The sequence below is a fragment of the Equus przewalskii genome, chromosome 1, assembly GCF_037783145.1.
Source record: "Equus przewalskii isolate Varuska chromosome 1, EquPr2, whole genome shotgun sequence".
Lineage (NCBI taxonomy): Eukaryota > Metazoa > Chordata > Mammalia > Perissodactyla > Equidae > Equus > Equus przewalskii.
The window spans coordinates 106,001,250-106,028,814 of NC_091831.1; the positions used below are offsets into that span (position 1 = coordinate 106,001,250).

Consider the following 27,565-nt stretch of genomic DNA (forward strand, 5'->3'; position numbering starts at 1 on the left):
CAGAAAATCTTTTGAGTTACCTGACAAGGGTTTGGTAGAGGACGGTACAGTAATGGCTTGAAATGTGTGAGTTTCAGAAAACGACGTAACTTTTTTCCCAGTAAAAGTGAATCTGTGTACTTTAATAGTATGAATGGTATGAAAGCAGTATTCATCCCTGAAGCACTTCTGTATAATTAACTCTTCGGGCTTTTGTGTGTTTTTGTGTGACAGATGTGGATGGGCCCTAAAACTGTGATAAAAAGATAAACAGTACCTGTTACACCTGATATTTTCTAGAAGAACTTAAAAGTTTACATAGTATCTTGTTAATCATTTGACACTCAAAAATTTAAAGACAAAGGAGTATTTTTGTGTGTTTAGCATCTAGGGCTTTATTTTTGCATTCTTTATAAATAAGATTTCTCATTTCAAAACCCTTACAGAGAATTTGTTAGATTGAAATTTAAGCATGTAATTCATGTGATCGCATTTCTCCTGCTGTATTTTGTTGTTGCCTCTAAAGATGTGCCAAAGGTAAGTTTAGGACATTCTTGTAACTCCTAAAGAGGGGTATGATCAGGGAAGTTATATAAGAGTTAATTCAGATATTAGCCAAGTGAATGACTTTTCTAACATCTGATAATAGGAGTATAAAATGACTTGTTAATCTCAGAGTTATTTTAATATCTCAGATTGTTTAGGGAATTTTAGGTACAAAGAGGTACTTAAAATAGCAGAAGTTGTTAGGAAATCTTTGATTTACTTGGTTCCGCTGGACTTTCTGCCTTTCACAAAAAAAGAAATTAATATCTTTCCTGATTCTTCTAATTATCAAGATACAGCTAAAGATACTTTAAGAGGCTCTGAGGGTTTGCATCTTCTTGAGACCTGGACCTGGACACCAAAGGGAGAATGTATGCTACTAAATGGGATTTAGAATCAGTATCTACCAATGACCGTTCCATGGGGAACATTTGGGGTAGCCTTTGTATGTGTTTATAAGGTCCGCTTCATTTCAGTAAAAGCTAGGCAGAAGTCTATAAACTTAAAGCAGTTTTCATTATTTCAGTATGTGAATCACCAGAGATACCTAATGATTACTTAGGACTTTTAGAAAATACTAAAATATTTGAAGTATGTTTTTAAGGTAAAAATGAATTAGGTATTTTCTATTCAGGCCTTCTCAATTAAGTATTTTTTCTGCTTTAGATTTAACTCCAGCATGTTTTCATTTCCCAGGGGTATTAGCACTGAGAAGGTAAGGGAGCAGGTCTCAGGCAAGACAAGCATGTGGGATAAAGAGAGGACACTGCTTTCCCCTGGCTTCCAGCCAGTTCATTCTCATTGCTTAAATAATATTTCATTGATCCGCTATGCTTTTAATTATTTTTCTAAGATTAGGGAATATATATAAATTGTCAACATCTATTCCTGATATTAGCGTGATCAAGAGCATTTGGTTTAGGATATGCCAAACATTTAAAATATTTAATTTGGGTACTTATTTGCCAACATGGACAGTTAGGTAGTTTACATTTTTCACCCTGGTAGTTAACTTTGTGTTAATTCTATTGCCAGTCACATGGTTTTGAAAGAAAAAAAAATCAAAAAACACCTATTTATTTGGTAACCAAATATATATTTATAATCACAGAGGGAGAAAAACTGATTTTAATCGAAGATATTCAGTGATGTATCTTGAGAGAGTTATGAATAATACTTACTTTCCTTATAGGTAAGTGATGCCATTCACAATTATTTACCGTTATGACATGTACAATATCTCTTTATTTTGTTCACATTTAACTGTGATAACACAGAAGTACGTGCTATCCCTGAAAAGTCTAGAGTCAGATAAAGTTAGATCGGCATATCTAATACCTGACTTTCAGCCTTTCGTTTCAGTCTCAACTGAAGGCACTCCCTAGGTAGAATAGTTGTCTCCTTTCTTGCAGACTTTCTAGACGCTGACATGAGGCTGCTAAGATAATACTCCCAGACATAGGTTAATAAGATAATATTGACAAGACCTTGTCATTTATAGTACTTGTGATTTAAGCTTTGAGTTGGGTCTGGATAAGTGAGTTATAAAATTTCCTCTATTCCCTCATCCACATTTCGTGAAAATTGTTTGTTTTTCTGCTGGAACTCATGAGAGTTATAGATAAGTTGTACATGATAATAAATGTTTTGTGTTATATGAGGCCCAGTAATTTGGAGAAAATACTAATACCCTTACTTGTTTTGGAACATAAGCACTGTGCTAACTATGTTGAGTGATACGAAAATAACACTTCTACTTTATTTTGGGTTCTAGGCTCTTGATCATACGAGTAGGGCTCATCAACATGCAGCTCAGCCCTGTTGCACACTTTGGGCCTTGCAGTGTTTCTGCATCCATCTTCCCTCTTAGGACTTGTGAGCCATTGGGGTTTTTTTTTTTTTTTTTCTCAGAGCCGATATCTTTGGAGTTGCTGATTTTATTTCCTTACCAGCCTTTATCTCTGTTTATTCTGCAAAGAAATGCTTATTTCTTTTTTGAGTAGCAAGCTGTTATCTTGTTTCTGGTTTGTGTGAAATCTGAAAACACAGTTCTAATTTGTATCACTTCATCAAAAAATGTGTGGACTTTTAGTGAAAATAATATGCAAAAAGCCATTAATGACTAATCATTTATGCCAAAGGAAACTGGGGACGTGTGGGCAAGTTTGGTAAAAGTTATATAATATTAGATCTTAAACATATTTTGTTTTATAGTTATTTTATTGTTCACTCTATTCTATGAATATAGACTTCATTTAATTATGTGGAGCAAGAAGTTTTGCTTTTAATTTAATGAAGTTCACTTGGCATCTATATGGAAATTAAATGGTAACATTTTAATTCCTAAAGTTACAGTTTCTAGGAGAGTTAACAGTATAAAAGCTTGGAGGTCTACATTGTTTTCTTTTGACCCCATGTACAGTAGACAAGATGAATCTGTAAAATTTAAACACACTGTTAATATTGTGCAATAAAATCTCATATAAAAATGATAGACATTGGGGAAGTGGCTCATTTTGATATGTAGTTCTGAAGTCTTCCTTGTTTGTGTGTTTTTTTCTTTTTTCTGACTATGAAACCTGGAACGGAATTTCTGAAGATTGCACCCTCAGAGTTTTAGTCATTCTGAGTCATTATCAATTTTAAACAGCATAGTTTGTACATATGTTTATTTAGAAAATTGACTCCCTCATCATGTTCTTTTCTTTTATAAGCGTCTTCCATGAGCTATCAGAGTTTCACACTTGCACTCCTTCAGAGGAAATAGACTTTTTTCCATTCTCACCTCTGGACTTCCTCTGTGGTTTTTAGTAGGCACCTTTACCACTGGATACCGTATTTACTTTTTAAGTTCAATAGCCTTTTTTTCCTTTATTTTTATATATGTGGATAGCTGTACTCTATTAAGTACAGATTCTCGTAAAATAACACCAAGATAAAATTAATTACTTGTCTGATGCTTTGGACTATTAAGGATGTTTTGGTAGTAAATCATTGTCCTTCATAATTTAAGGGATATGGCTGACAGGGATCATGTATGTGTAGTATGTCTGTCTGTTTTTTCTTGTAAAGATGGATGCATGCAAAGAGTGCTTTTTTGGTTTAAACCTATGGTTATTATTTATAGTGCTTAGTATTGTCAGACAGGAGAAAAATGATCTTAACATTTCTAGGATTATTCGATTTATTTAAAGTATGCAGGACTCAAAGTTCCACCCAGAGGTAATCCCAGTGGTCAAGGCCTAGCAGTGCTCCATGCACGTGTCCAGCACTCAGTAGATTTTCCTTCATCTGATGGAAGTAGCCTGTGTGGGATTATCACAAGTTACTATTGTTTATGCATCTTTCTTGTTGAGAGAAGTAATTTAGTCACTTCATCTTTTAACACAAAGCCTTTTCTTGACGTTATTAAATTAATACCATTTCACATTCTCCTCGACCCTCACCTTGTGTGTCCTCTTCCCCACTGCCCTCACTACCTCCGTGGAAGTGGTGATGGGTCGATGGAAGGACCAACAATCAGAACAGAGATTCTTAAAGCTTGAAACCATGGGGGGAGTCCTGTGAGGCAGGGGGTGCTGAGGACACGCTTCCAAGTAAGACGTCCAGTGATGCTCATTCTTGAAATGTGGCCGAAGTTCGTGTGGAAAGTAATCACGTGTTTATTTGTGGAAATGCTGGAGGCTCATCATTGGAGACATCCGTTTGCATTTTTTAAATAAATTTTTTATTTTAGTGTAGTTTTAGATTCATAGAAAAATTACAAAGATCGTGCACAGTTCCCGTATACTCCTCACACGGTTTCCCCTATTAACATCTTACATTAGTAGATACATTTGTCACAATTATTGACTCAATAATGAACATTATTATTTATTAAAATCCTTGCTGTATTCAGATTTCCTTAGCTTTTACCTCATGTCCTTTTTCTGTTCCAGGATCCCGTCCAGGACACCACATTCCATTTAGTCATCTTGTCTCCTTAGGCTTCTCTGAGCTGTGACAGTTTCTCAGACTTCTTGTTTCCTTGTTTTCGATGACCTTGACATTTTGAGGAGTACTGGTCAGGCATTTTGTAGAATGCCCCTCAACTGGAATTTGTCTGATATTTTTCTCATGATTAGACTGGGGTTATGGGTTTTGGGGAGAAAGATGACAGAGGTAAATTGCCGTTCTCCTCATATACCTACAACATGACTTGGCACTGTTGATATTAACCATGCTCACCTAACTGAGGTAGTGTTTTCAGGTTTCTCACTGTGAAGTTGCTCTTTCCCTCCATTCCAGCTGTCCTCTTTGGAAGGAAGTTACCATGCATGGTCCACACTTAAGGAGGAGGAAGTTATCTTCCTCCTCCTTGAGCGGGGAGAATCTGCACAAATTATTTGGAATTCTGCACAGGAGATTTGTTTCTTCTCCCCCCTTTACTTGTTTATTCAATCAGTAATTTGTATCAGTATGGTCTTATTGGTATTTATTCTGTACCTTGGGTTAGAATCCAATAGTACTTTAATTAGTGTGTTGTTCAAATTGTTCCATCTTGGCTATTGAGAGCTCTTTTAGTTGGCTCCTGTGTCCTTTAGATATACCCCCATTATTGCGTTTTTTTCAAGCACTTTGTCCCTTTTTGGCACTGTAAGATGCTCCAGGCTCATCTTGTATATTGCCTGCCCCAGTCTTAGAATCAACCATTTCTGTAAAGATAGTTCTGCATTTTTTACAGTTTGCGTTGTAGGAGCTGTTCTGATCGTGTCTAATTCATTTATTTAGAAGTAGTAGGCAGCGTTTTAAATCAAATATTATTTCCAAGTGCATGTTGGCAAGGTCTTTGGCCTTCCTTGAAGAAGTTTGGTGAGGAAAAATAAGGTTTGAAAAGAGGAAAGAGTCAAAATGGACTGTACTCTTCTGGATGTTTCAGAGTTCTGGTTGTGCAGCCAGCAGCGCCTATGACTGCCACGTTTCACCGTAGTGCGTCAGGTTGCCAGGTGGCCCGACCTTTCCTTGTTTAAACGACAGAGGGCTTGGCACACCCACCCCACTGGGACAGGGGTGACAGTTCTCCCAATGAGTAATTCCTGGAGTGATTCTGGTGTAATGTGTGGAAGTCACTTTGTGTGTGTTCTTAGCATTAGTGTAATTCACAGACCTAGGATTTAATCAACATGGAGAAAGATCCCTTTTATTTTAGTTGTAGAGAGAAATTTTTCAGAATTCATATGGGGAAGCTGGAAAGACTGTTATTAATCTTTTACTCAGTTTGGTGTATGCATAAAGGAATAACAATTTTAAATTGATTAAAGTGATACCTTATGGGCATATAAAAAACCAGCATTTAAAGACATAATCTCCTTTTAGTTGTCAGTGATTTCATTTTGGCCCTAGCCACCTAGTGTATTGAATGCACACATATTTTCATTTTAGTCTTATTTAGAAAGAGCAAGTGACTAACGATGTCAGTTAAAAAGCAATTCAAATGAAGCAAGTCTGAAAATACATTCTGAGTAGAGCAAAAAGAAGAATCTGTTCTCATCCAAATTCCAAATGTGTGGTTTATTATTTTCTTTCCTCTTCATCAAAAAACTGCTTTTTAGGAAAAAAAGTTCCTGAAAATTAATCATATTCTATACCACCTTGGAGATTAATGTAGGTTTTGAGATTGTTTTCTCTAAGAATTGGTCTGAGTTCCTTTTCTGTTCTGTAAGTTTGTTGCAACGTGCTGATATTTAACCTCATCAAATGGTAGACTATGCAGGCAGCCATGATTCTTTATTATTTTTAGGAATTTTCCCATGATTGTTATCTCATTTGTTTTTAGGTTAAGAGAGCTTATTTGTGCTGCAATCTGGACATACTCTGAGCCCCCTCCCCACAATGCTGTATGTGCACAATGATTATTAGGCAATCCATCTATCAGGAGAAGGGACATTCTTCTGTAAGGTAAGTGACTGAGGGTCATTGGTCATCTCTTGTTGTTCTAGAGGACAATCCGTTTAGCTTTTACTTTTCTCCTTCAATTCAACTAATGTATACTAAACACAGCACTAGCCAAAAGAAAATCCGGATTTGTTTTGATATTATTTGAATCTTTTTCTTGCATACTAGGCCTCATGCAAGTGTGAAGATAATCATCCCATTAAAAAAAAAATCTGTTAAAGATGATTGTTTTGAGCATATAGTAGTAGTTTCCATTAATTCCTTCTAATGGTCTTCAACATTTTCTTTTATAACACTAAAAATAAGCAAAAATCTATTCCAAAAGGATTCTTGGTTTTAAAATTTCTAGGCCAGGAGTCTTAATTTTAGTATCATTTGAAAAAGTAAATGAAGAGATTGGGGAAATCATATTTATCAAGAAAACAAATTGTCAGGAAATTTCTCATTTCCCAATTTTTCTCTGAGTAAATAGTTCTTTGTGGTAGTAGTCTGATATTTTTAAATTACATTACTTAGTAGTGATACTGATGAGTTTGTCATAACCATTTTCTGTGTATAAAACAGCGTAGGATATTTGATAGACTCTTAAGCTGTGATGATTTGACCTGAGTTAGGCTTAAGTTTACCTTCGTACAATCTATAATGAGAAGTTTTGTAAGATAAATTATTATCGGTAACAAGATTATCCCAAGATGTCTAACCTACATATGAGACCAAAAGGACTTTATCACATAATTTTTTTTTATTTTTAGAAATGGAAGCCTACTAATTAAGAGATGAGTCTAATCTGTTCCTTAAAATTAGCCCAGATGGAATGGCTTCATAGAAGCTTGTTACTTTAGGTTTCCGTATGTATTTAAAAGCTTAGAAATGTACTAAAAAGGTTTTTGTACACACATGTAAGATGCAGCTTGTCACCATTTAATTTGGGCTTTTCCTGTCTGCATGAAGGAGATCTCATTGTATACGGAGTTTGAGTACACACCTCTTTTGTGACCTATTAGAGAGTATGAGAATTCAGTTACTACTTTTCCTTTAAAATAATTTTTTTCATGTGGTTAATTAACAGGTGGTTTAGATTCTTATAGTTTTTAAATATTTTGTATTATCTTGCCACTTTGAATATTTATAGAGTAAAACTTCTGGAAAACTGAAATTAGAGAAGTGTAAAAGAAATGTGGCAAAAAAAAGAGGAGTAAATTGTGCATCAAACAGTAATAAAGTGGGGAGGATAGAAAGACAAACAGAAATAAGAGGAAAGTAAATATCATCTATATATTTTACTCTAATTTGCTAACCCCACCCACTTCCTTTTCCCCCTCAACCTTCCACCCTTTGAGGCTAAAAATAGAATATTGTTGAAATACTTGAAGAAACCAACCTAAAGTTTTTTGCCTTTTTTTTAACCGCTTCTCATAATTAAAGGTCTTTAGTCTTCATATCTATGAATTGTCCACTTGATACTCCATATTTGCTCACTAATCTAAATGTTTGAATAGTTTATAACTTAAATTTCCTTCATGTGCATTTGGTAAATCTGAACTCTTAAGACAGGTACTCATCTGGCTTCTCTGTTGTCTTCCTTCTAGCTGCCCAGCATCACCTTACATTTTACCTAAAATAATGCTACTATGTTCATAGGATGTTTACTTTGAGTTTTCATAAGGCTGCAGAAGAAATTTCCTGTTTCAGCAATTCAGGGTTTTTTGCCTAGCTTGCGTTTTAAAATCTTTTATATTCTTAGGGACATTACTGAAAGTTTTGGTACTGGTATGTTTTGGTCATAATAGATACGTATTAATTAGTTGTAGTAGTATGAACTATCATTACTAAGGTTTACATGGTTTAGCAATGGAAAATTCTGTGATGTTTAATGGCCACACTGTCAGAAGCCAGCAGTTCTAAATTTCATGTATTCTGCCTGTCCTTAAAGGCTGATCCCTGTGACCTAATGAATCCTTTGTAAAAAGTGGACTCAGCTAGGATGTTACACCACCACTGTCGAAGGAACCCTGAACTCCAGGAAGAATTGCAGATTCAGGCTGCAGTGGCTGCCGGGGATGTTCACACAGTACGAAAGATGTTAGAACAAGGCTATTCTCCAAATGGCCGGGATGCTAATGGCTGGACCCTGCTACATTTCTCTGCAGCAAGAGGAAAGGAAAGATGCGTTCGAGTATTTCTAGAACATGGAGGTGAGTTTACTGGAAGCAAGCCTTTTTCCCAAGGAGAAACTTAAAATGAAATTATGTTTAGTTTAAAATATGTATGCGTGTGTATGTAATTTTTGGTGCCTCTCTTTTGTTAATACTCACCTTCTTATTCTCTCTCCTTTGTGAAGACGTCCTAATTATGCTGATCTTTGTTTAAAACCAGATTGTTTAGAAGATCTCTTTGGTGAAAGTGCTTCCCGCCCGCCCCTCACCCCGTAACTAGTTTATATACAGCCAAATTTTCCCAGGTTATTTCAGCTAAAAGCGACCCTTCTTCAGGTTGTCCAGTTGCTTTTGTTGCAAAAGCAGAAGTGGCTATGGTACCACAATTAGAGAATTGCACAAATTTCCCCTGTTGATAATTGCTCAAGCAGACAGACCTAGCACAGGTTCCTGTAAAATCATGGCCTTAATGATACCCTATCTTTTGAATTTGCCTCTTTTAAAAAAAATTTTAGATTCTTTCTTTTATGACTGTTTTAGAGCATTTACCTTTTCCAGAGTTGTTCACAGTTTCTAGGTATCCTACAAGAAGATTGGTTATCTGAGCTCTCATTTTGTATAAATGTATGCAGTTGGAAACTACATTTGACATTTTATGTTTTTGCTTCAAAAAACTGTCCATTCCCATAATTAATAATAACTAATAATTGTCCTAAACTTATTTACTTTTTTCTTCAGTTGAATTTCCATTTGCTTTATTTTCCTAAAGATGGATTATATCCCTTTTATCATTTGTACCCGTATTATCTTTGTAAATTATGGTGTGAAGCAGCTCGGTTGGGACTCAGGTGCCACGTTTGCCATTCTAGGGCCTGAATTGGTCATTAACAGTCATTGACTTTCATTTATAAAGTATACTTTGTTACAGGACTAGACAAACTTACTCTCAAACTTACTCGAAGTACAGAAAATGTTAGAAGTCCAACAGCTCTCGTGAGGGTGGCATGAATTATGTGAAGTTAGGAATATGAAGGTTATACGCAAGGACTTGTTGCAAGATGATGCTAAACCGGAGAGTGGGAGTCATCACACGTCCCAGGGACCCTCAAAGAGGAATTATGTCTCCAAAATAGTTGACTTGACAGGATCCAGCCATTTGCTGGCCTGTTCCTTCTTTGTAGCTGTCCTCCATCCCTCCCTGCCACTCTTGCTCATACCTCCTTTCACCTTAAAACTTGAAAACCTCAGTTCTGAAGTTAATGAAGGGGATATGTAAGAGAAATGCCAGGAGAAAGATCTGAAAGCACTGAAAGGTGGGTACGGGATCACAACACTTAAAATTCTGGCAGTACTTAGTAAAATTAAGACCAAGATCAGAGCTCACATTTTTTATTCCCGCTAGTCCTGTTACTTTCTGCTTCTGCTAGCTTTGCTTTTAAAAAATTAGTTTTACAAAAAAGGTTTGATTGCTACGGTAATAGATGAATGTCTCCTTGAAACAAATAAATTTTCAAATAAATTACAAATAAAGCCATAGTCCCCTTTGGCCAACTCCCAGTCTTTATCTGCCTACCCCTGCCCAGAAGTAACCTGAGTTTAATTTAGTCCTTGTCCTTCTACATCATTTCCTAATACTGTTATGTATACTCATAGAAAATATGTTATATTGTGTTGTGTGTGGCTGTAGAACATAAGTGATATACTGACCATATTATTCTGCAACTGTTGTTTTTTGCTCAACTATATAACTTAGTATTTTTTTAATATCAGGGGTTGGCACACTTTTTCTGGAAAAGGCCAGATAGTAAATATTTTAGGCTTTGCTGGCCCTACTATCTCTGTTGTAACTACTCAACTCTGCTTTTGTAGTGTGAAAGCAGCCATAGACAATGTACAAATGAATGAGTGTGGCTGTATGCTGATAAAACTTTATTTATAAAAACCAGTGGTGGGTCACATTTGGTGTTTGGGTCACAGTTTGCTGAACCCTATTCCCTCGCCCCCCATCTGTGTGTGTGTGTGTGTGTAGTCATGTGTTGTTTAACAATGGGGATACATTCTGAGAAATGCAGGATTAGGTGATTTCGTCATTGTGCTACATCATAAGGTGTACTTACACAAATCTAGATGGTGTAGCCTACTACACTCCTGGGCTATATGGTACCAATCTTATGGGACTGCCGTTGTATGTGTGGTCTGTTGTTACCTGAAATATCATTATGCTGCACATGACTATATATTTTTTTTTACAGCTTTTATTGAAAAAGAATTCCCGTTACAATTCACACATTCACCTTACAATTCACCCATTGAAAGTGTATAATTCACTTGCTTTTAGTATATTCATAGAGTTGGGCATCTATCACCACAACCAATTTTAGAAAGTTTTCATTACCCAAAAAAGAAACCCTGCATCTGTTCTGTATTAATACGTATAAATTTACTCTGTTCTTTTCAACTGCTGAATATAGTATTTATTAGTATGGGTATACTATCATTTGTTTAAACTGTACTTTCTTCTTTATCTTTAAGAATGGCTGAAATTTTCTCACTAGGAGATTTTATTTGTTGAGAAGGTAACACACACATATACGTGGTTAAAAACAAAATGAAAGGTGTTATGGGCTGTTCAGTGAGGGGAAGACATCTGCTCTTTAGCACCAGTCCCCTAGTCTCCTTCCCAGTGGCAATCGCTCTTCCTGGTTTCTTGTGTCCTTGCAGAGAGAGTCTGTGCATATAGGGGTGCATATTTTTCCATCTTCACCTTCTAGCTGTCTCCCCTTTTGTTAATAGGGTGTTCTACATCTTGATTTTTTCATCTAACAGTTTAGCTAAGTCATAGTTCCTTCTCACTATATGGCTGTATTTCACATTCCATTGTATGGATGTGATGGATTTAAACGTATCCCCTATTGTTTGACATTTTAATTTTTCATTTTTCTGCTTCTAGAAACAGTATTGCAGAGAATGTCCTTGACTGATCTTTTTAGATATGTGAGCTTATCTCTTGGATAATTCCTAGAAGTGCAATTGCCAAGTGAAAAGAATGTTACAGTTTTTTTGGTGGATATTGACAAATTGTCCTCCCAATAATGTTGTGATGGCTGTGTCCTTCCTGACCAGGTAGGGCAGTGTCGTGCTTGCCTTTGCAGGAGTGCATCATCAGATGGTTTGCTCTGCACCTGCGTGATTTGCTAGCCTCTCGTTTTTTCCACAAATGACATACGAGTAAAACATAACATGGTAAGCCTGGGCTGCTTTGCTTGTCTTTTTCTTATTGACTTGTAGGAATTGTTTATATAGTCTCCTTTGTTAGTTTTATGTTGCAACAATCTTCTTCTAGTTTGTAGCTTTTTCCACATTCTTGGTGTTGTGTTTGTTGTTCTTGGGCAGAAGTCTCCATTTTAATGTAGGTGAATTTTATTTTTCTTTTGCCTTATGGTTTGTGCTTTTTGTGTCTTGTACATCATTCCACAGGGTCATTACTAGCCTATATCTCCTTCTAAAAAGTTTTGTAGGGTCCAGCCCAGTGGCGCAGCAGTTAAGTTCGCACGTTCCGCTTCGGTGGCCCAGGGTTCGCCAGTTTGGATCCCGGGTGCCGACCTGTGCACCGCTTTGTCAAGCCACGCTGTGGCAGGCGTCCCAAGTATAAAATAGAGGAAGATGGTCACAGATGTTAGCTCAGGGCCAACCTTTCTCAGCAATAAGAGGAGGATTGGCAGCAGATGTTAGCTCAGGGCCAATCTTCCTCAAAAAGAAAAAGTTTTGTGGCATTTAGGTCTTCACTCTATCCAGAGTTGATTTTGGTATATAATATGAGGTGCTCAGGTACAATTCCTTATTTTTTCCCCATAAAGGTAGCCTGAATTGTCTCTTATTCCTCATTGCTGCGTCCTGCCAGCTCAGATATAAAGTTTTCGTGTATGTCTGGTTCCATTAGTTCTGTTTGTTGGTGTATCCCTGTGTCAGTATAATGCTGTCATAATTACTATTGCTCTTTAATAAGTTTTGACGTCTCAGGGGGCAAATCTCCTCTTCTTGTTCTTTAAGAATGTTCTTCTTAGCCCTTTACATTTCCATATAAAATTTTAACACAACAAAATTAAATATTTTGGAGAAGCCCTTCATTTGTTCTTGTATAGATAGCACTTTTTGCTTGCTCCTATTACCCAAGTAGAATAAGAGATTTAGGGAGTATTTTTTTCTAGCATATCATGCATCGAATTGAAAATGTTAGCAGGAGAGGGAACCTTCTCCTTCCCCTCCCCTTGGCCACATATGATGCTTAGACATGCTTTGTATTTAGTGTAGGCCTGGCTTCTGATGTCTAGACCAGTGTTCCCAGCTGCTTGCTCAGCCTCTCCAGACTCGGGGCTCACAGCACAGCACAAGCTGCTGCTCCAGCCATGCTGTTTTGCAGTAAATGGCACCACAGCCTATGACTGCTATGCCAGAAATCTAGAAACCATCTTTGACTTTCTTCCTCCTGAATAGTTGTCAGATCTTTTCACTTCTTTTCTTTGGAAGCACTGCCACACCTTTGGGCAAGGAAATGTCGTTCCTCACCAAAACTGTTACAATGGTCTCCTTCATTTCTGCTTCCAGTCTCTGCCCCTCCCAGCTAGTCTCCAAATAGTGTCATCTGTTAAAAGTGAGAATTAAAATAATTCCTTTTAAAATCCATCAGTGCTTTCCCATTTCTCTTAGCGTGGTAGTCAGTCTTTATGTGACCTGCGTGACTCTGCACTGTCTGCCTCCTTTACAACATCTTTGCAGTTGCATCTTCGAGCTGCAGCCCCTCTGTGTTCTTTCAGATTCACTGAGCTCAGAGACTTTTGCCCGGGACATGCCGGGGTCACTCTGTGCTCCCCCCACTGCTGTCGCCTTCACCTTGCTCAGGCCTACCTCTCGCCAACTCTCCCTTACCACTTTCTCGGGGAACTCTTCTCTTACCATCCAGACATGGTCAGATCCCTCCATTGTGTGATATTAGTGTTCTCTGTGTTCTTCTTGTAGCTCCTATCACAAGCATAATGAATTATTTTTGTAGTACTAGAGGGATACCTTGTTTTATCGCACTTCTCAGATACTGTTTTTTTTTTTTACAAATTGAAAGTTTATGACAACTCTGCGTCTAGCAAGTCTGTCGGTGCCATTTTTCTGACAGCATTTGCTCACTTTGTGTCTCTGTGTCACATTTTGGTAATTCTCTCAGTATTTCAAACTTTTTCATCATTATTGTATTTGTTATGGTGATGTCTGTTCAGTGATCTCTGATGCTACCATTGTAATTGTTCTGGGGCTCCACGAACTGCACCCATGTGGGATGGCGAATTTGATAGATAAATGTTTTGTGTTCTGACTGCTCCACCAGGCAGCTGTTACCCCATCTCTCTCCCTCTCCTTGGGCCTCCCTATTCCCTGAGACACAACGATATTGAAATTAGGCCAATTAACCCTAAAACAGCCTCTAAGTGTTCACCTGAAAGGGAGAGTCATGTCTCTCACTTTAAATCATAAAGCTAGAAATGATTAAGCTTAGTGAGGAGGGCATGTTGAAAGCTGAAATAAGCCCAAAGCTAGGCTTCTTGCACCAGTTAGCCAAGCTGTGGATGCAAAGGAAAAGTTCTTGGAGGAAGTTAAAAGTGCTGCTCCAGTAAACACACAAATGATAAGAAAGCGAAACAGCCTTATTGCTGATATGGAGAAAGTTTTAGTGGTCTAGATAGAAGATCAAACCAGCCAAAACATATCCTTAAGCCAAAGCCTAATCCAGAGCAAGGCCTTCACTCTCTTCAATTTTATGAAGACAGAGAAAGGGGAGGAAGCTGCAGAAGAAAAGTTTGAAGCTTTTGAAGTTTATGAGGTTTAAGGAAAGAAGCTATCTCCTTAATGTAAAAGTGCCGGGTGAAGCAGCAAGTGCTGATGTAGAAGCTGCAGCAAGTTACCCAGAAGATCTAATGAAGATAATTAATCAAGGTGGCTACACTAAACAATAGAGTTTCAATGTAGATGAAACAGCCTTATATTGGAAGAAGATGCCATCTAGGGCTTTCGTAGCTAGAGAGTAGTCGGTGCCTGCCTTCAACTGCCTTCAAAGCTTCAAAGGACAGGCTGACTCTTGTTAGCAGCTAATATAACTGATGAAGTTGAAGTTGAAGCCAATGCTTATTTACTATTCTGAAAATCCTAGGGCCCTTCAGAATTATGCAAAATCTGCTCTACCTGTGCTCTATAAATGGAACAACAAAGCCTGTATGACAGCACATCTGTTTACAACGTGGTTTACTCAATATTTTAAGCCCACTGTTGAATCCTACTGCTCAGAAAAAAAGATTCTTTTCAAAATATTGCTGCTCATTGATCGTGCACCTGGTCACAGTGCACCTCAGGCAAGAGCCCTGATGGAGATATACAATAAGATTAATGTTTTATGCCTGCTAACACAACATCCATTCTGCAGCCCGTGGATTAAGGAGTAATTTTGACTTTCAAGTCTTAATATTTAAGAAATACATTTCATAAGGTGGTAGCTTCCCTGGATAGTGATTCCTCTCATAGATCTGTGCTAAGTAAATTGGAAACCTTCTGGAAAGGATCCATCATTCAAGACGCCATTAAGAACATCCATGATTCATGGGAAGAAGTCAAAATATCAACACTAATAGGAGTTTGGAAGAAGCTGATTCCACTCCTCATGGATGACTTTGAGGGGTTCAAGACTTCAGTGGAGGAAGTACCTGCAGATGTGGAAATAGCGAAAAACCTGGAATTAGAAGTGGAGCATGAAGATGTGACTGAATTGCAGCCATCTCATGGTAAAACTTGAACATATGACGAGTTGCTTCTTATTGATGAGCAGAGAAAGTGGTTTATTGAGATGGCATGTAGTCCTGTTGAAGATGCTTTTAAGATTGTTGAAATTAAAACAAAAAGTTAGAATATTACATAAACTTAGTTGATAAAGCAGCACCAGCGTTTGAGAGGATTTTGACAGAAGTTCTACTGTGGGTAAAATGCTATCAAACAGCATCACATGCTACAAGAAATTGTTCATTAAAGGAAGAGTCCATTGACACAGCAAACTTCATTGTCTTATTTTAAGAAATTGTCACAGCCACCCCAGCCTTCAGCAACTACCACCGTGATCAGTCAGCAGCCATCAACATCGAGGCAAGACCCTCCACCAGCAAAAGGATTACCACTCACTGATGGCTCAGATGATGGTTAGCATTTTTTTTATCAACAGTGTGTTTTTTAATTAAGGTATGTACATTGTTTCTTTAGACATAATGCTATTGTATACTTAATAGACTACAGTATGGTCTAAACATAACTTTTATATGCACTGGGAAACCGAAAAATTCTTGTGACTTGCTTTATTCTATTATTTGCTTTATTTTGGTGGTCTGGAACCGAACACGCAGTATCTCTGACGTATGCTTGTATGCTATTCAATGTCTGTATCTCCAGTTAGTCTGAAGTTTCATAAAGGTAGAACCCATATCTGTTTTTTCCTCAATGAGAAAGAGAGAAGAAAGAAACACCAGTTACCTTAGATAATTCTTCCCTAGACTTGCAGATTAAAACTGATCTTTCCTTTTATTTAAAAATTTTGATTGAAAATGGGCCAGTCACATGGTGGGATTAAAAAAGTACCTGAATTCATCATATCTGCTCTTTTCCTAAAACCACAGTTTCTTTAAAGCTTGTAAAGTTCTGGTCACATTGGCCCCCTTCTGTTAATAAGCATATATTGTGATGGACATTAAAGTGAAATGAAGTCAAAGATTCAAATATGAGAAAGTGAACAAAATAACCTATGTGAAACAAGGATTCACTTCTCTCTTGCTCCTCCACCTCCCGCTCTGTTGTGCTTGTGTGCATGAGAGAGAGAGAGAATTCATGTAGATATTCATATAGATAGATAAGGTAGCCAGTTGGTCCTCTATAAATCACTTATTCATGTATTTTTTCAGCAAATATTTATTGAGCACCTAACACGTACCAGGCTCTGGGCCAGGCACTGAGATGGAAAAATGAGCAATCCTTGTACTAGCCTTGTGGCACTAGTGGGTGGATAGATTTATAGCCGGCATTTATTGAGCAGTAAGTATAAGCCCAATTCCAACACCCCAACCCTGTCTCACCATTCAAGATCTCAATTCAAACCATGCTTTCTCTAGTAAGCATTCCTTGGCACTCCTTCCACCTCTACCCCAACAACAGTGGGGAGCTTTTATACACAAAACTTAGCTCACTCTGTCGGAACTGCATTGTTTTCTTACAGACCATGCAGAATCATGGTTAAGACAATGGGCATAAATCCTAGCTCCACTATCTGTAAGGTAACTGACCCCACTTACCATTCTGTGGCACAGTTTCCTCAGTGGAGAAAACTGCTTACTCTCATGGAACTCTTGTGAAGGATGGAGGTGTGGGATTATTCCAAACACATAGGACACTGAGTGTGAAGGGTTGACGAAGAAAAGGAGCATGTTTGGTTTGGGGAACTGAAAAAAATTCAGTATGATTGGAGCATATTCACTTATTTATTCTAGGGACAATGGTGAGCCATTTGACAGAGAGGAGGGGGAGAAACAGACCGTGTTTTAGAAAGTTTACTGGTTATAGCATGTGAACTTACTGAAAGGGCCCAAGGCCTCAAGCAAGAAGAGCAGGTGGTGCCTGCTGCCTGGTCACAACGGCAGTCTCATCTTCGGGCAGTCCACCCTGAGCTCAGTATTTACTGAGCACCCACTATGTGCCAGGCACTGTGCCCAGTGCTGGGAGTACGGGAACAAGGTCAAGTCCCCACTGTCACGGCACTTAGATTTCCAAGTGGGGAGAATAGTAAGATATATGCTGTCAGGTGGTGATCAGCACTGTGAAGAAAAATGAAGAGATAAAGAGGGACAGGATTCTGTTTTAAATATGGTATTCAGGGAAGGTCTTTAATGTGACACGTGAGCTGAGCCCTGAAAGAAATGAAGACCAAACCATATGAATATCTGGAGAACAGTGTTAAAGGTGAAGGGAACAGCAAGTGCCACAAAAACCCTGGAATAGAACCTGCTTAGCACTTTCAGTAAACAGCCAGGAAGACAATGATTGGAGCAGAATGATGAGGGAGGGGCAAATGGGGTGTAAGAGAGAGTCAGCTGATGCTTGAAGGCTCTAGAAAGACTTTGGACTTTGTTCTGAGTGAGAATAGGAAGCCATTTAATTCTTCTCAACTGAAGAATGATAGAAACTTACTTAAGGGCTCACTCTGGCTACCCTGAGGAAGAGAGATTGTAGAGGAGGAAAGGAGAAATGGGAAGACGTGTCAGAAAACTTCGAAGCAGTTCAGACAAGAGATGCTGGTGGTTCAGTCTAGATGATAACAGTGAATGTGTTGAGAAGTAGTCAGATTCTGGGTATACCTTGAAGGTGGAGCCAACAGGGTTTGCTAATAGATTGGATGTGAAGTAAGAGTGAAAGAAATCAGGAATAACTGAGGTTTGCAGCCTAAGGAACAGGAAGAAAAGAGTTGCCATTTATCAAATGAGCAGGGGAAAATTAGCTAAATGCAGTGTTTTTCTTGTTTTTTTTTGGTTTTTTTAGCTCAGGAAGATTTGCCCTGAGCTAACATCTGTTGCCAATCTTCCTCTTTTTTCGCTTGAGGAGGATTTGCCCTGAGCTAACATCTGTTGCCAATCTTCCTCTTTTTTTGCTTGAGAAAGATCAGCCCTGAGCTAAAATTGGTGCCAGTCTTCCTCCACTTCATATGTGGGTCGCCACCACAGCATGGCTGATGAGTGGTGTAGGTCATGTCTGGGGTCCAAACCCAGCCCACTGAAGCTGAGTGCGCTGAACTTAAGCACTACACCATGGGGCCAGTGCCCAAATACAGTTTTTAAAAGATGGGGCATAGGTAGTACAAGCCACTTATCCAACTAAAAATTCTTTATCTCAGGTATATTAAAGGATTGGATCTTACCACTGTTAAATCTATATACCTGTGCTGTAAAACCACTGAAGATTGATCACACAGAGCTCATGAAACTCAGAGCTAAGAGGCTGCCTGTGACTGTGCTATGGTCCCACGGGGGAAACCTGATTGGGGAACAGCTATGTGAGGCCATAGTTGCTGCTACTCTGGGAGAAACCCAGTTTCACTAAGAAAATGGGCAAGTTTGAGTTGGATAACTGTATTCCAAAAGGAACAAAAGCAAGCCTCTCTTCCTAGTTTAATCTAAACACGTGCTGTCGATAGTACATGTGGCTACTTACATTTAAATTAAAAAAATTCAGTTCACAGTCACACCAGCCATGTTTCAAGTGCTCAGTAGCCACATGTGACTTACTGGCTGCCGTATTAGACATCGCAGATATAAAACATTGGTCTGTGCTGATAAATGATATTTTGCTGCATTACTTTCAAACATCCTAGTCAAAATGATGAACACTTAAGGGTTTCATAATGTCCAAAGATATTAGTTTCTAAACACAAATGTGATTCATGTAATAGTAGCCCTGTACAAATCCTCGTAATGTTTCTGACCAGGTTAGTGTGCTATTCGAGTTACGGGAAGAGTCTCTATTATCAGAGTGGGAATTCTAAGAACTCATTATTATTATTATTATCTTCATTTTCTCACTTTGAATCTTCCTAAAAATTCTAAGACCATGTTGGACATTTCAAGAAAGTAACATGAAGAGACCATATCTTAGTTAGTGCATATTTATCTTCAGATTCAGTGTCTGTGCAAACTGACCTGAAGGGCAGTCAGCTGAAGCTCTAGAGGTTAAGTCTATAAAGCAAATCCCCAGAAGAACCTGAGCAAAACATCTCAGGTGTCCTCTTGATACTGTGGGTAAAGTCTTCTTGGTGAAACACAGAAAAATAAGTAAGAGAGATAAGGGAGTAATCAAAGAATCCATAGCAGAATGGTAAGAAATTACTTTTAGCTTTTCAGAAATGAAAGATTTTGCAAGTGGTAATCCCAAATATGATAAAACAGGGACATTGACTGGAGGAATTTTTGAAAAACACTTGTGGAAGCAGCTTAGTAAGTAGTATATATTAGACCCTTAGAAATGGAAGATCTTTTCACCCAGTAAGTTCACTTGTGTTAATTTATTCCAAGGAAGCAGTCTTAAATGCAGGAATTTTTTTTTTGTATGAAAATCTCACCTCTCATTATATATATATTTAAAATGGAGGCATTCTCAGTGCCCAAATCTAGAGAAAAAGTTAAGTAACTAGACTATGATTATGATTGTGTATAATCTTAAAAGATGTATAGAAGCTGAAAGTCTGTGATCAGTGTTGACAGTAGTTATTAGGAGATGCTGTTTTTTGCCTTGCTACTTTTCTAAATTTTTGATTTTTCATTAATGAAAAAGTATTTTGGGGGGACATCCTGTTTGGAAACATTATACCATCTGACTTTCCAACTCTTGATTCTGTAGCACTTTTTTTTTTTTTTGAGGAAGATTAGCCCTGAGATAACATCTGCTGCCAATCCTCCTCTTTTTGCTGAGGAAGACTGGCTCTAAGCTAAGATCCATGGCCATCTTCCTCTACTTTTCATGTAGGATGCCTGCCACAGCATGGCTTGACAAGCAGTGTATAGGTCCACACCTAGGATCCGAACTGGCAAACCCTGGGCTGCTGAAGTGGAACATGTGAACTTAACTGCTGTGCCACTGGGCTGGCCCCCCAACTGTTGATTCTGTGGTGAATTATTAGCAACAGTTTAGGTGTTTGTCTAGATTTTCTGCCTCCCTCACTGTTGCTCTTCTTTCCTGTGTTAATACTTAGGACACACTGCCTAAGTGTTTTATAGACCTCCAGGTGTGCCTGTGCCTGTGCCCCTTAGCTAATTGCTTTCAGTGCTTTCCAAAACTTTTAAAAAGAGTAATCACATGTAGAGTGGACTAGGGTACAGTGCTTATACATATATTTTGCACACTTTGACTTTCCTGCTTTTAGGGTTTTGTAACGTCCAAAAGTATTTGAGTTTCTAAACACAAATGGAATACACATAATAGTACCTTTGTACAAGTCCTGGTAATGTTTTTGACCAGGTTAGTGTGTATATTCCAACCCTTACGGTGATCAGTAAAAAGAAATAATGCAAAGAAGTACAGCTAGTAAGTCAATAGAGTAATATGGAATGCTAAAAATGTTCTAATAGAACAACCACAAAGCAGTAAAGGGAAGAAGAGGAATGATAGAGGAGACAAGTGAAAGACAAATAGTAAAATGGTAAATCTAAACTGCCAATAATTACATTAAACTTTAATGGATTAAACACTCCAATTAAAAGCTAGAAATTGTCAGAAAGGATAAGTAGGGGCTGGCCTGGTGGCGTAGTGGTTAACTTTTTGTGTTCCGCTTCAATGGCCCAGGGTTTATGGGTTTGGATCCTGGGCGTGGACCTAGCTCCATTAGTCAAGCCATGCTGTGGTGGCGTCCCACATATAACAGAGGAAGATTTGCACAGATGTTAGCTCAGCAACAATCTTCCTCAAGGAAAAAGAGGAAGATTGGCAACAGATGTCAGCTCAGGGCTTATCTTCCTCACACAAAAAAACAAAAAGGGTAAGTAGACAACTCAATTATATGCTGCCTACAAGAGATACACTTTATATTTAAAAATACAGATAGGTTGAAAGTAAATGAATGGATAAAGATGTACCATGCAAATGTAAGCATGTGAAGGCTGGAGTGGCTATATTAATATCATATAAAATAGATTTCAAGACATAACTATTACCAGAACCAAAGAGAGACTTTGCACAATGACAAATGGGACAGTTCTTTAGGAGGAATAACTATCGTAAAATGTGCACACACCTGGTAAGAGAGCTTCAAAATACATGAGGCAAAAAGTTTAGATAGGGAGAAATGGACAGTTTCACAATTATAGATGGAGATTTTAACACCTCTCAGTAAATGATAGAACAACTAGATAAATCAGTAACTAGAGAAAACCTGAAAAACATTATTAACCACATTGACCTAATTGGTATTTTTGAAAATTGCACCCAACACCTTCAGAATATACATTCTTTTTTGTGTGCATGATATGGACATCAGGTTAAACCATATGCTGACAATAAAGTAAGTCGCAGTAGATTTAAAAGACTGAAATCATAAGAGTATGTTCTCTGATTGCAGTGGAATTTTATTAGAAATCAACAACAATAAGATATGTAGGAAAGCCTCAGTCATTTGGAAACTAAACTCTTTTGAACTGAATGATAATGAAAATACAGTGTATCACAATTTGTGGGACATACTAGAGCAGTGTTTAGTGAGAAGTTTATAGCTTTAAATGCTTATAGTAGAAAAGAGTGATCTCAAATCACTTATTTAAGTTTTTACCTTAAGAAACTTGAGAAAGGAGAAAAAAATTGAAACCAAAATGGCTGCTCTCATCTATCCTCTCACCCCCCAACAATCTCTTTAGCACATTATCATGAGGGCTGGCAGCCTTCTTGCTGCCAGAGAGGGCTGACTTGATTTTGGAGCTCAGTGGAAATGCCCCATGCCTGGAGCATTGTTGAAAAGAACTGTGGGCTTGATCTAGTTAGCAAATGATCTGGAAATGCCAACAACACAGCTGCCTGAGCCTGTGATTCTGGTTGGTGGCAAGCAGCAGAGTAGCCTCACATTCAGTGGCAGACCTGGTAAAGGAGACAGCCATGTGGGCTTTGATATGCTTCTCCGTATTCCTGGGAATCTCGGAGGTTGCATACCTGCTTAAGAGAGGATCCCAGTTATGTACTCATTCCTAGCTGAACATGGGGCCAGAAAATGAGAGCTGGGGCACACTTATAGATTACCTAATTATTGAATGTGTGCCCCAACCTATAAACATATCCCTTTGGCAAAGGGAGGAAGCTTACAGGCTGAAGATGCCTAAGCACCACTTCTGACCAGTCATTGGCCAAACATAAGTTATTTTCACCAAATGTGTTCTTCCTAGGAGCAGCTGCAATAATGATAACAACAACAATAGAGCAGAGACATAAGCAGATGCATACTGTTTGGGAGACAGACTATATAGAGTTGGTATAAGCAATTCACTGAAACAAACAGCAATAGCAACGCACCTGGGACAGGTGAGGATCAGAATCCAGGGTTGCTACAATGTAGTCTAAAACTGAGACATGCTAAGAAACAGGAACTTACAGCTCATATACAGCAAATATAACCAGAAGGTATCTCTGAGGAGGCCCAGAACTTAAACTCAGTTAACAAAATTTTAGAGCAGCTATTATAAATGTGTTCAAAGAACTAAGGAAACCATGGTCAAAGGGTTAAAGAAGAATATGACAGTGACTCATCAAGTAGAGACTACCAATAAAGAGATAGAATTTGTATATATATCCCCAAAAAGAAATTCTAGAGTTGAAAAGTACAATAACTAAAAGGAAGAAGTCGCTACAGAGGTTAATAGCAGATTTGAGCTAGTGGAAGAAGGAATCACTGACCTTAAAAATTGATCAATAGACATTATTCAGTCTGAGGAACATATAGAAAAAAGAATTTAAAAAAACATAAGCAGAGCCCCATAGAGCAGTAGGACACTATCAGAATACCAACATATGTGGGAGGCATAATTGGAGTGCCGGAAAAGAGAGGGTGAGAAGAAGGGGCAGAAAAAATATTTGAAGAAATAATGGCCAAAAACTTCCTACATCTGATGAAAATGATTAAGCTACACATCTGAGAATCTCAGTGAACTCCCAGTAGGATAAACTCATCTAGACATATAATAGTCAAAATGTGGAAAGCCTAAAACAAAGAAAACCTTGAAAGTACCTAGAGAAGTGATTCATTACAGAATCCTCCATCAGATGAACAGCTGATTTCTCATGAGAAATAAAGGCTGGAATGCAGTGGAATGACCTACTCTAATTGCTGAAAACAACTGTCAACCAAGAATCTTATATCCAGCTAAACTGTCTTTCAAAAAATGTTAGTGAAATAAGGATGTCCCCAGATAAATGAAGAAAATTTGTTGCTCTCAGACCTGCCTTACAAGAAGTACTGAAAGAAGTCCTTCAGGCTGAAAGAAAAAGGCCACATATAATTGAAATTCACACACAAAATAAAGATCACTGGTAAAGGTAATTATGCAAGTAAATATAAAAAACAGTGTATTTGTTTTCTGTTGCTGTGTAACAAATTGTACAAACATATAGCTTAAGACATCATAGATTTGTTACCTCACAGTTTTAAGTTGTTGGCCAGACTGTTCTCAGGCTTGACTGGAGAAGAGCCCACTTCCAAGCTCACTCAGGTTGTTGGCAGATTAGTTTCCTTGTGCTTTTAGGACTGAGGGCCTCAGCCTTTGACTGGCTGGTGACTGGAGCTTGCCTGTGGTTCCTGAAGATAACCTGCAGATTCTTGTCCTGTGGACTTTCCCGTCATGGCTGCTTACCTCATCAAGGCAGCAAGCAGAGTCTCTATAGTTTGTCTCCTAGCAAGATGGAGCCTCATATAGCATAACATAATCACAGTAGTGACATTCCATCACCTTTGAGAGATTCTGTTAGTTAGAAGGAAGTCACAGGTCCCACTTACACTCAGAAAAGAGGATTACACAAAGACTTGAACATCAAGAGGCAGGGATTATGAGAGGGGCCTCCTTAGAACCATTCTGCAATAGACAGTATAAATATATTTTCCCTGCTTGTCATCTCTTAAAAGACGACAACATAAAACTAATTATAAAACTGTTATTGAGCTTTTAACATAAAGATGTAATAGATATGACAATAATAGCACAAAAGAAGGGAGAGGAAAGGAGACTGTATATGGAAACAGTTTTTATATACTGCTAGAATAAACCCAAGGTTAAAATAGGGATGAAATAAGAAGAAGAAAAGAAATCAATGGAATTGGAAATGGGGAAATGAAACCAGAAAGCAAAAGCTGCTTTTCAAAGAGATCAATAAAAGTGATAAATCCAGCTAAACTGATGAAGAAAATGAGAAAAAACACAAAACTAGTAATCAAGTATGGAAAAACTGTTTTCACTACAGATGCTACAGACATTAAGAGGATAATAGGAATATAATAAACACCTTTATGACATTTAGAAGAATTGGACAGATTCCTTGAAAGACACAAATTGCCAAAACTGACCCAAGAAAAAAATAGAACAATTTATTAGCCCCATATCTATCCAAGAAATTTAGTTCATAATTAAAACTTTCCACTAAGAAAACTTTAGGCCCAGGTGGCTTCTCTGTTGAATTATTTCAGATATTAAAGAAATAAACAATAGCAATACTACCCAAATTCTTAGAGAAGGTAGAGGAGGCAACAATTCCAAACTTACTGTATGAGGCTTGTAGTGCCCTGATACAAAACGGAATCAAGACTTTGCAAGAAATGAAAACTATAGACTAGTATCCTTCATGACAATAGATAGAAAAGTCCTTAACAAATACTAGCAGATCCAATCCATCAGTATATACAAAAGAGTATTACATCATCGCCAAGTAGCATTTATCCGAGGAATGCAAGTTTTGTTTAACATCTGAAAACCAATATGGTAATTTCCCATATTAATAAAACAAAAGTAAATACCAAATGATTATTTCAATAGATGGAAAAAATGCATGGGATAATGTAAAATAACCACTCGTCCTGAAGACTCAGCAAACCAGAAGCAGAAGGTGACTTCTGAAACCTAAGGAAGGGCAGCTGTGAAAAACTGCCACTTACATCACAGTAGATGGTGAACTGCTGAATGCTTTCCCTCTAAGACAGGAACAAGTCAAGGGCATCTGCTTTTACCACTTTTGTTCGATGTTCTATTGTAGACTCTAGCTATTGGAATAAGGGAAGAACAACAAAGAAGAGTCCTATGGATTGAAAAGGAAGAAGTAAAACCGTCTTTATTTGTAGGGAACATAATAGTGTATGTAGAAAACTGTAAGAAATCTACAAAAATGTACTAGAACTAAAAAGTCAATTTAGCTAGATTACAGAATACACAGATCAATATACAAAAATCAGTTTTATTTCTCTATACCAGCAGTTAACATTTTGAAAATGAAATTTAAAAACAATTCATTATAAGAGCAACAAAACTTAAAATATTTAGTAATAAGTTTAATGAAAGATGTTCAAGCCTTGTACACTGAAAACTATAAAACATGGGTGAGGAAAATTAGTGAAGACCTAAACAAAATAGATATTGCATATTCATGGCTTCAAAGAATTGATGTTATTTAGATTGTTTTGGAGAGGTTTGCATTTTTAGAGTCGGTATAGTTATAGTCAGAATTCCAGCAGGCTTGTTTGAAGACGTTGACAAGTTGATTCTAAAATTTATTGGCCAAAACAGCTTTAAAAAAGGTTGAGGGCATAGTGACCTGCTGTCAAAACTTGCTGTGAAGCTCCAGTAATCAAGACAATCTGGGCTTGGTGCGTGGATAGACTTTTAGATCAATGGAACACAGTAGAGTTCAGAAATAGAGCCACACTTGAGTGGTAAATTAGTTTTTGACAAAGACACCAGGATAAATCATTGGGGAAAAGATAGTCTTTTCAACAAACTGTGCTGGAATAACTGGATATCTATATGGAAAATAGTGAGGCTTGATCTGACCTCACTCTACACAAAAATCAGCTAGCAATGGATCATTGCCCTAAGCATAAGAGTTAAAAGTATAAAACTTCTAGAAGAAAACATAGGAAATCCATGTGACATTGTGTTGGGCAAAGATTTCTTAAACAGGACACAAAAAGGACAAAACAAAAGAAAAGAATGACAGTTGACTTCATCAAAATTAAAAACTTTTGTTCTTCAAGACTCAGTATGAAAATGAAAAGGCAAGAACAGACTAGGAGAAAATATTTACAAAGCATATCTGTCAAAGGGCATATATACACAATTAAGTTGTAAACTCAGTAATGAGAAAAACAGCCCAATAAAAATAAGTAAATGAGTTGAACAGACACTTTACAAAAGTACATAAATAAGCCAGGTATCACTAGTCATCATGGAAATGTACATTAAAACCCCAATAAGTTACTACTTTACACTTTCTACAATAGGTAAAGTTAAAATTACTAATGATGGCAAGTATTAGTGAAGATGTAGAACGGTGGGACTCTCATATATTGCTGGTGAAAATGTAATACTATATAGCTACTTCGAAAAATAGTTTGGCAATTTCTTAGGAAGTTAAATGTACATTTAACATGTGGCCCAGCAGTTCTCTCCTAGGTATTTACCCACGTGAAATGGAAATATATATATCCACATACAGACTTGTGTATGAATGTTCACGGTAGCCTTATTCATAGTAGCCTCGAACTGCAAATAACCCAATTGTCCATCTGCTGGTGAATAGATAATTGTATTTGCATATTATGGAGTACTATTCAGCAATACAAAGGAATGAACTTTTGATACAACAACAACATGGTTGAGTTTCAAAAACATCACACTAAGTGGAATAAGTCAAACACAAAAGTCTGCATACTATATGATTCCATTCACATGAAATTCTAGAAAGGCAAAACTTTGGTGCTTGCCTGAGGCCCAGCATCAGGTCATGGAATTAACTGTAAAGAGGTAGGAAGGAACATTTTGAGATGGTGGAAATATCTTGATTGTTGTGATGGTTACATGACTCTATACAATTTGTCAAAGTTCATCAACCTGTACACTTACTTAAAATGGGTGGATTTTATTGTACCTCAATAAAGATGTTGGAAAAAAAGAAACCATATTGTTAGGGAATGTTTATTTACTTTTATTGATAAATTCAAATCTTTCAATATATTTAAATGGTTTTCTTCAGACTATGCTACAAGTTGTTTAAAATAGGTTGCACCTGGAAAAAAGAAATGTTTCTGTGGGGACAAAGTAGAAGGTTGGTGGGGCTGCCATCTTAGTGTTCAGGGAAAGCGTTTCTGATGAAGGGAC

The 27,565-nt window shown here is 37.6% G+C and overlaps 1 protein-coding gene across 4 annotated transcripts in view; it reads left to right on the forward strand.

Moving 5' to 3' along the window:
* ASB7 (ankyrin repeat and SOCS box containing 7) overlaps nt 1-27,565 on the forward strand; it is a 52,012-nt gene that overhangs the window by 1,504 nt on the left and 22,943 nt on the right. For 2 of the 4 annotated variants that reach the window (XM_070620250.1, XM_070620267.1), the window contains exons 3-5: nt 1,637-1,717; nt 6,341-6,462; nt 8,393-8,654. In XM_070620250.1, the coding sequence (XP_070476351.1) occupies nt 8,444-8,654 (211 nt within the window). In that variant the 5' untranslated portion in view covers nt 1,637-1,717; nt 6,341-6,462; nt 8,393-8,443. The remainder of the gene's footprint in view (nt 1-1,636; nt 1,718-6,340; nt 6,463-8,392; nt 8,655-27,565) is intronic. The other 2 variants (XM_070620241.1, XM_070620258.1) reach the window with 1 other exon arrangement.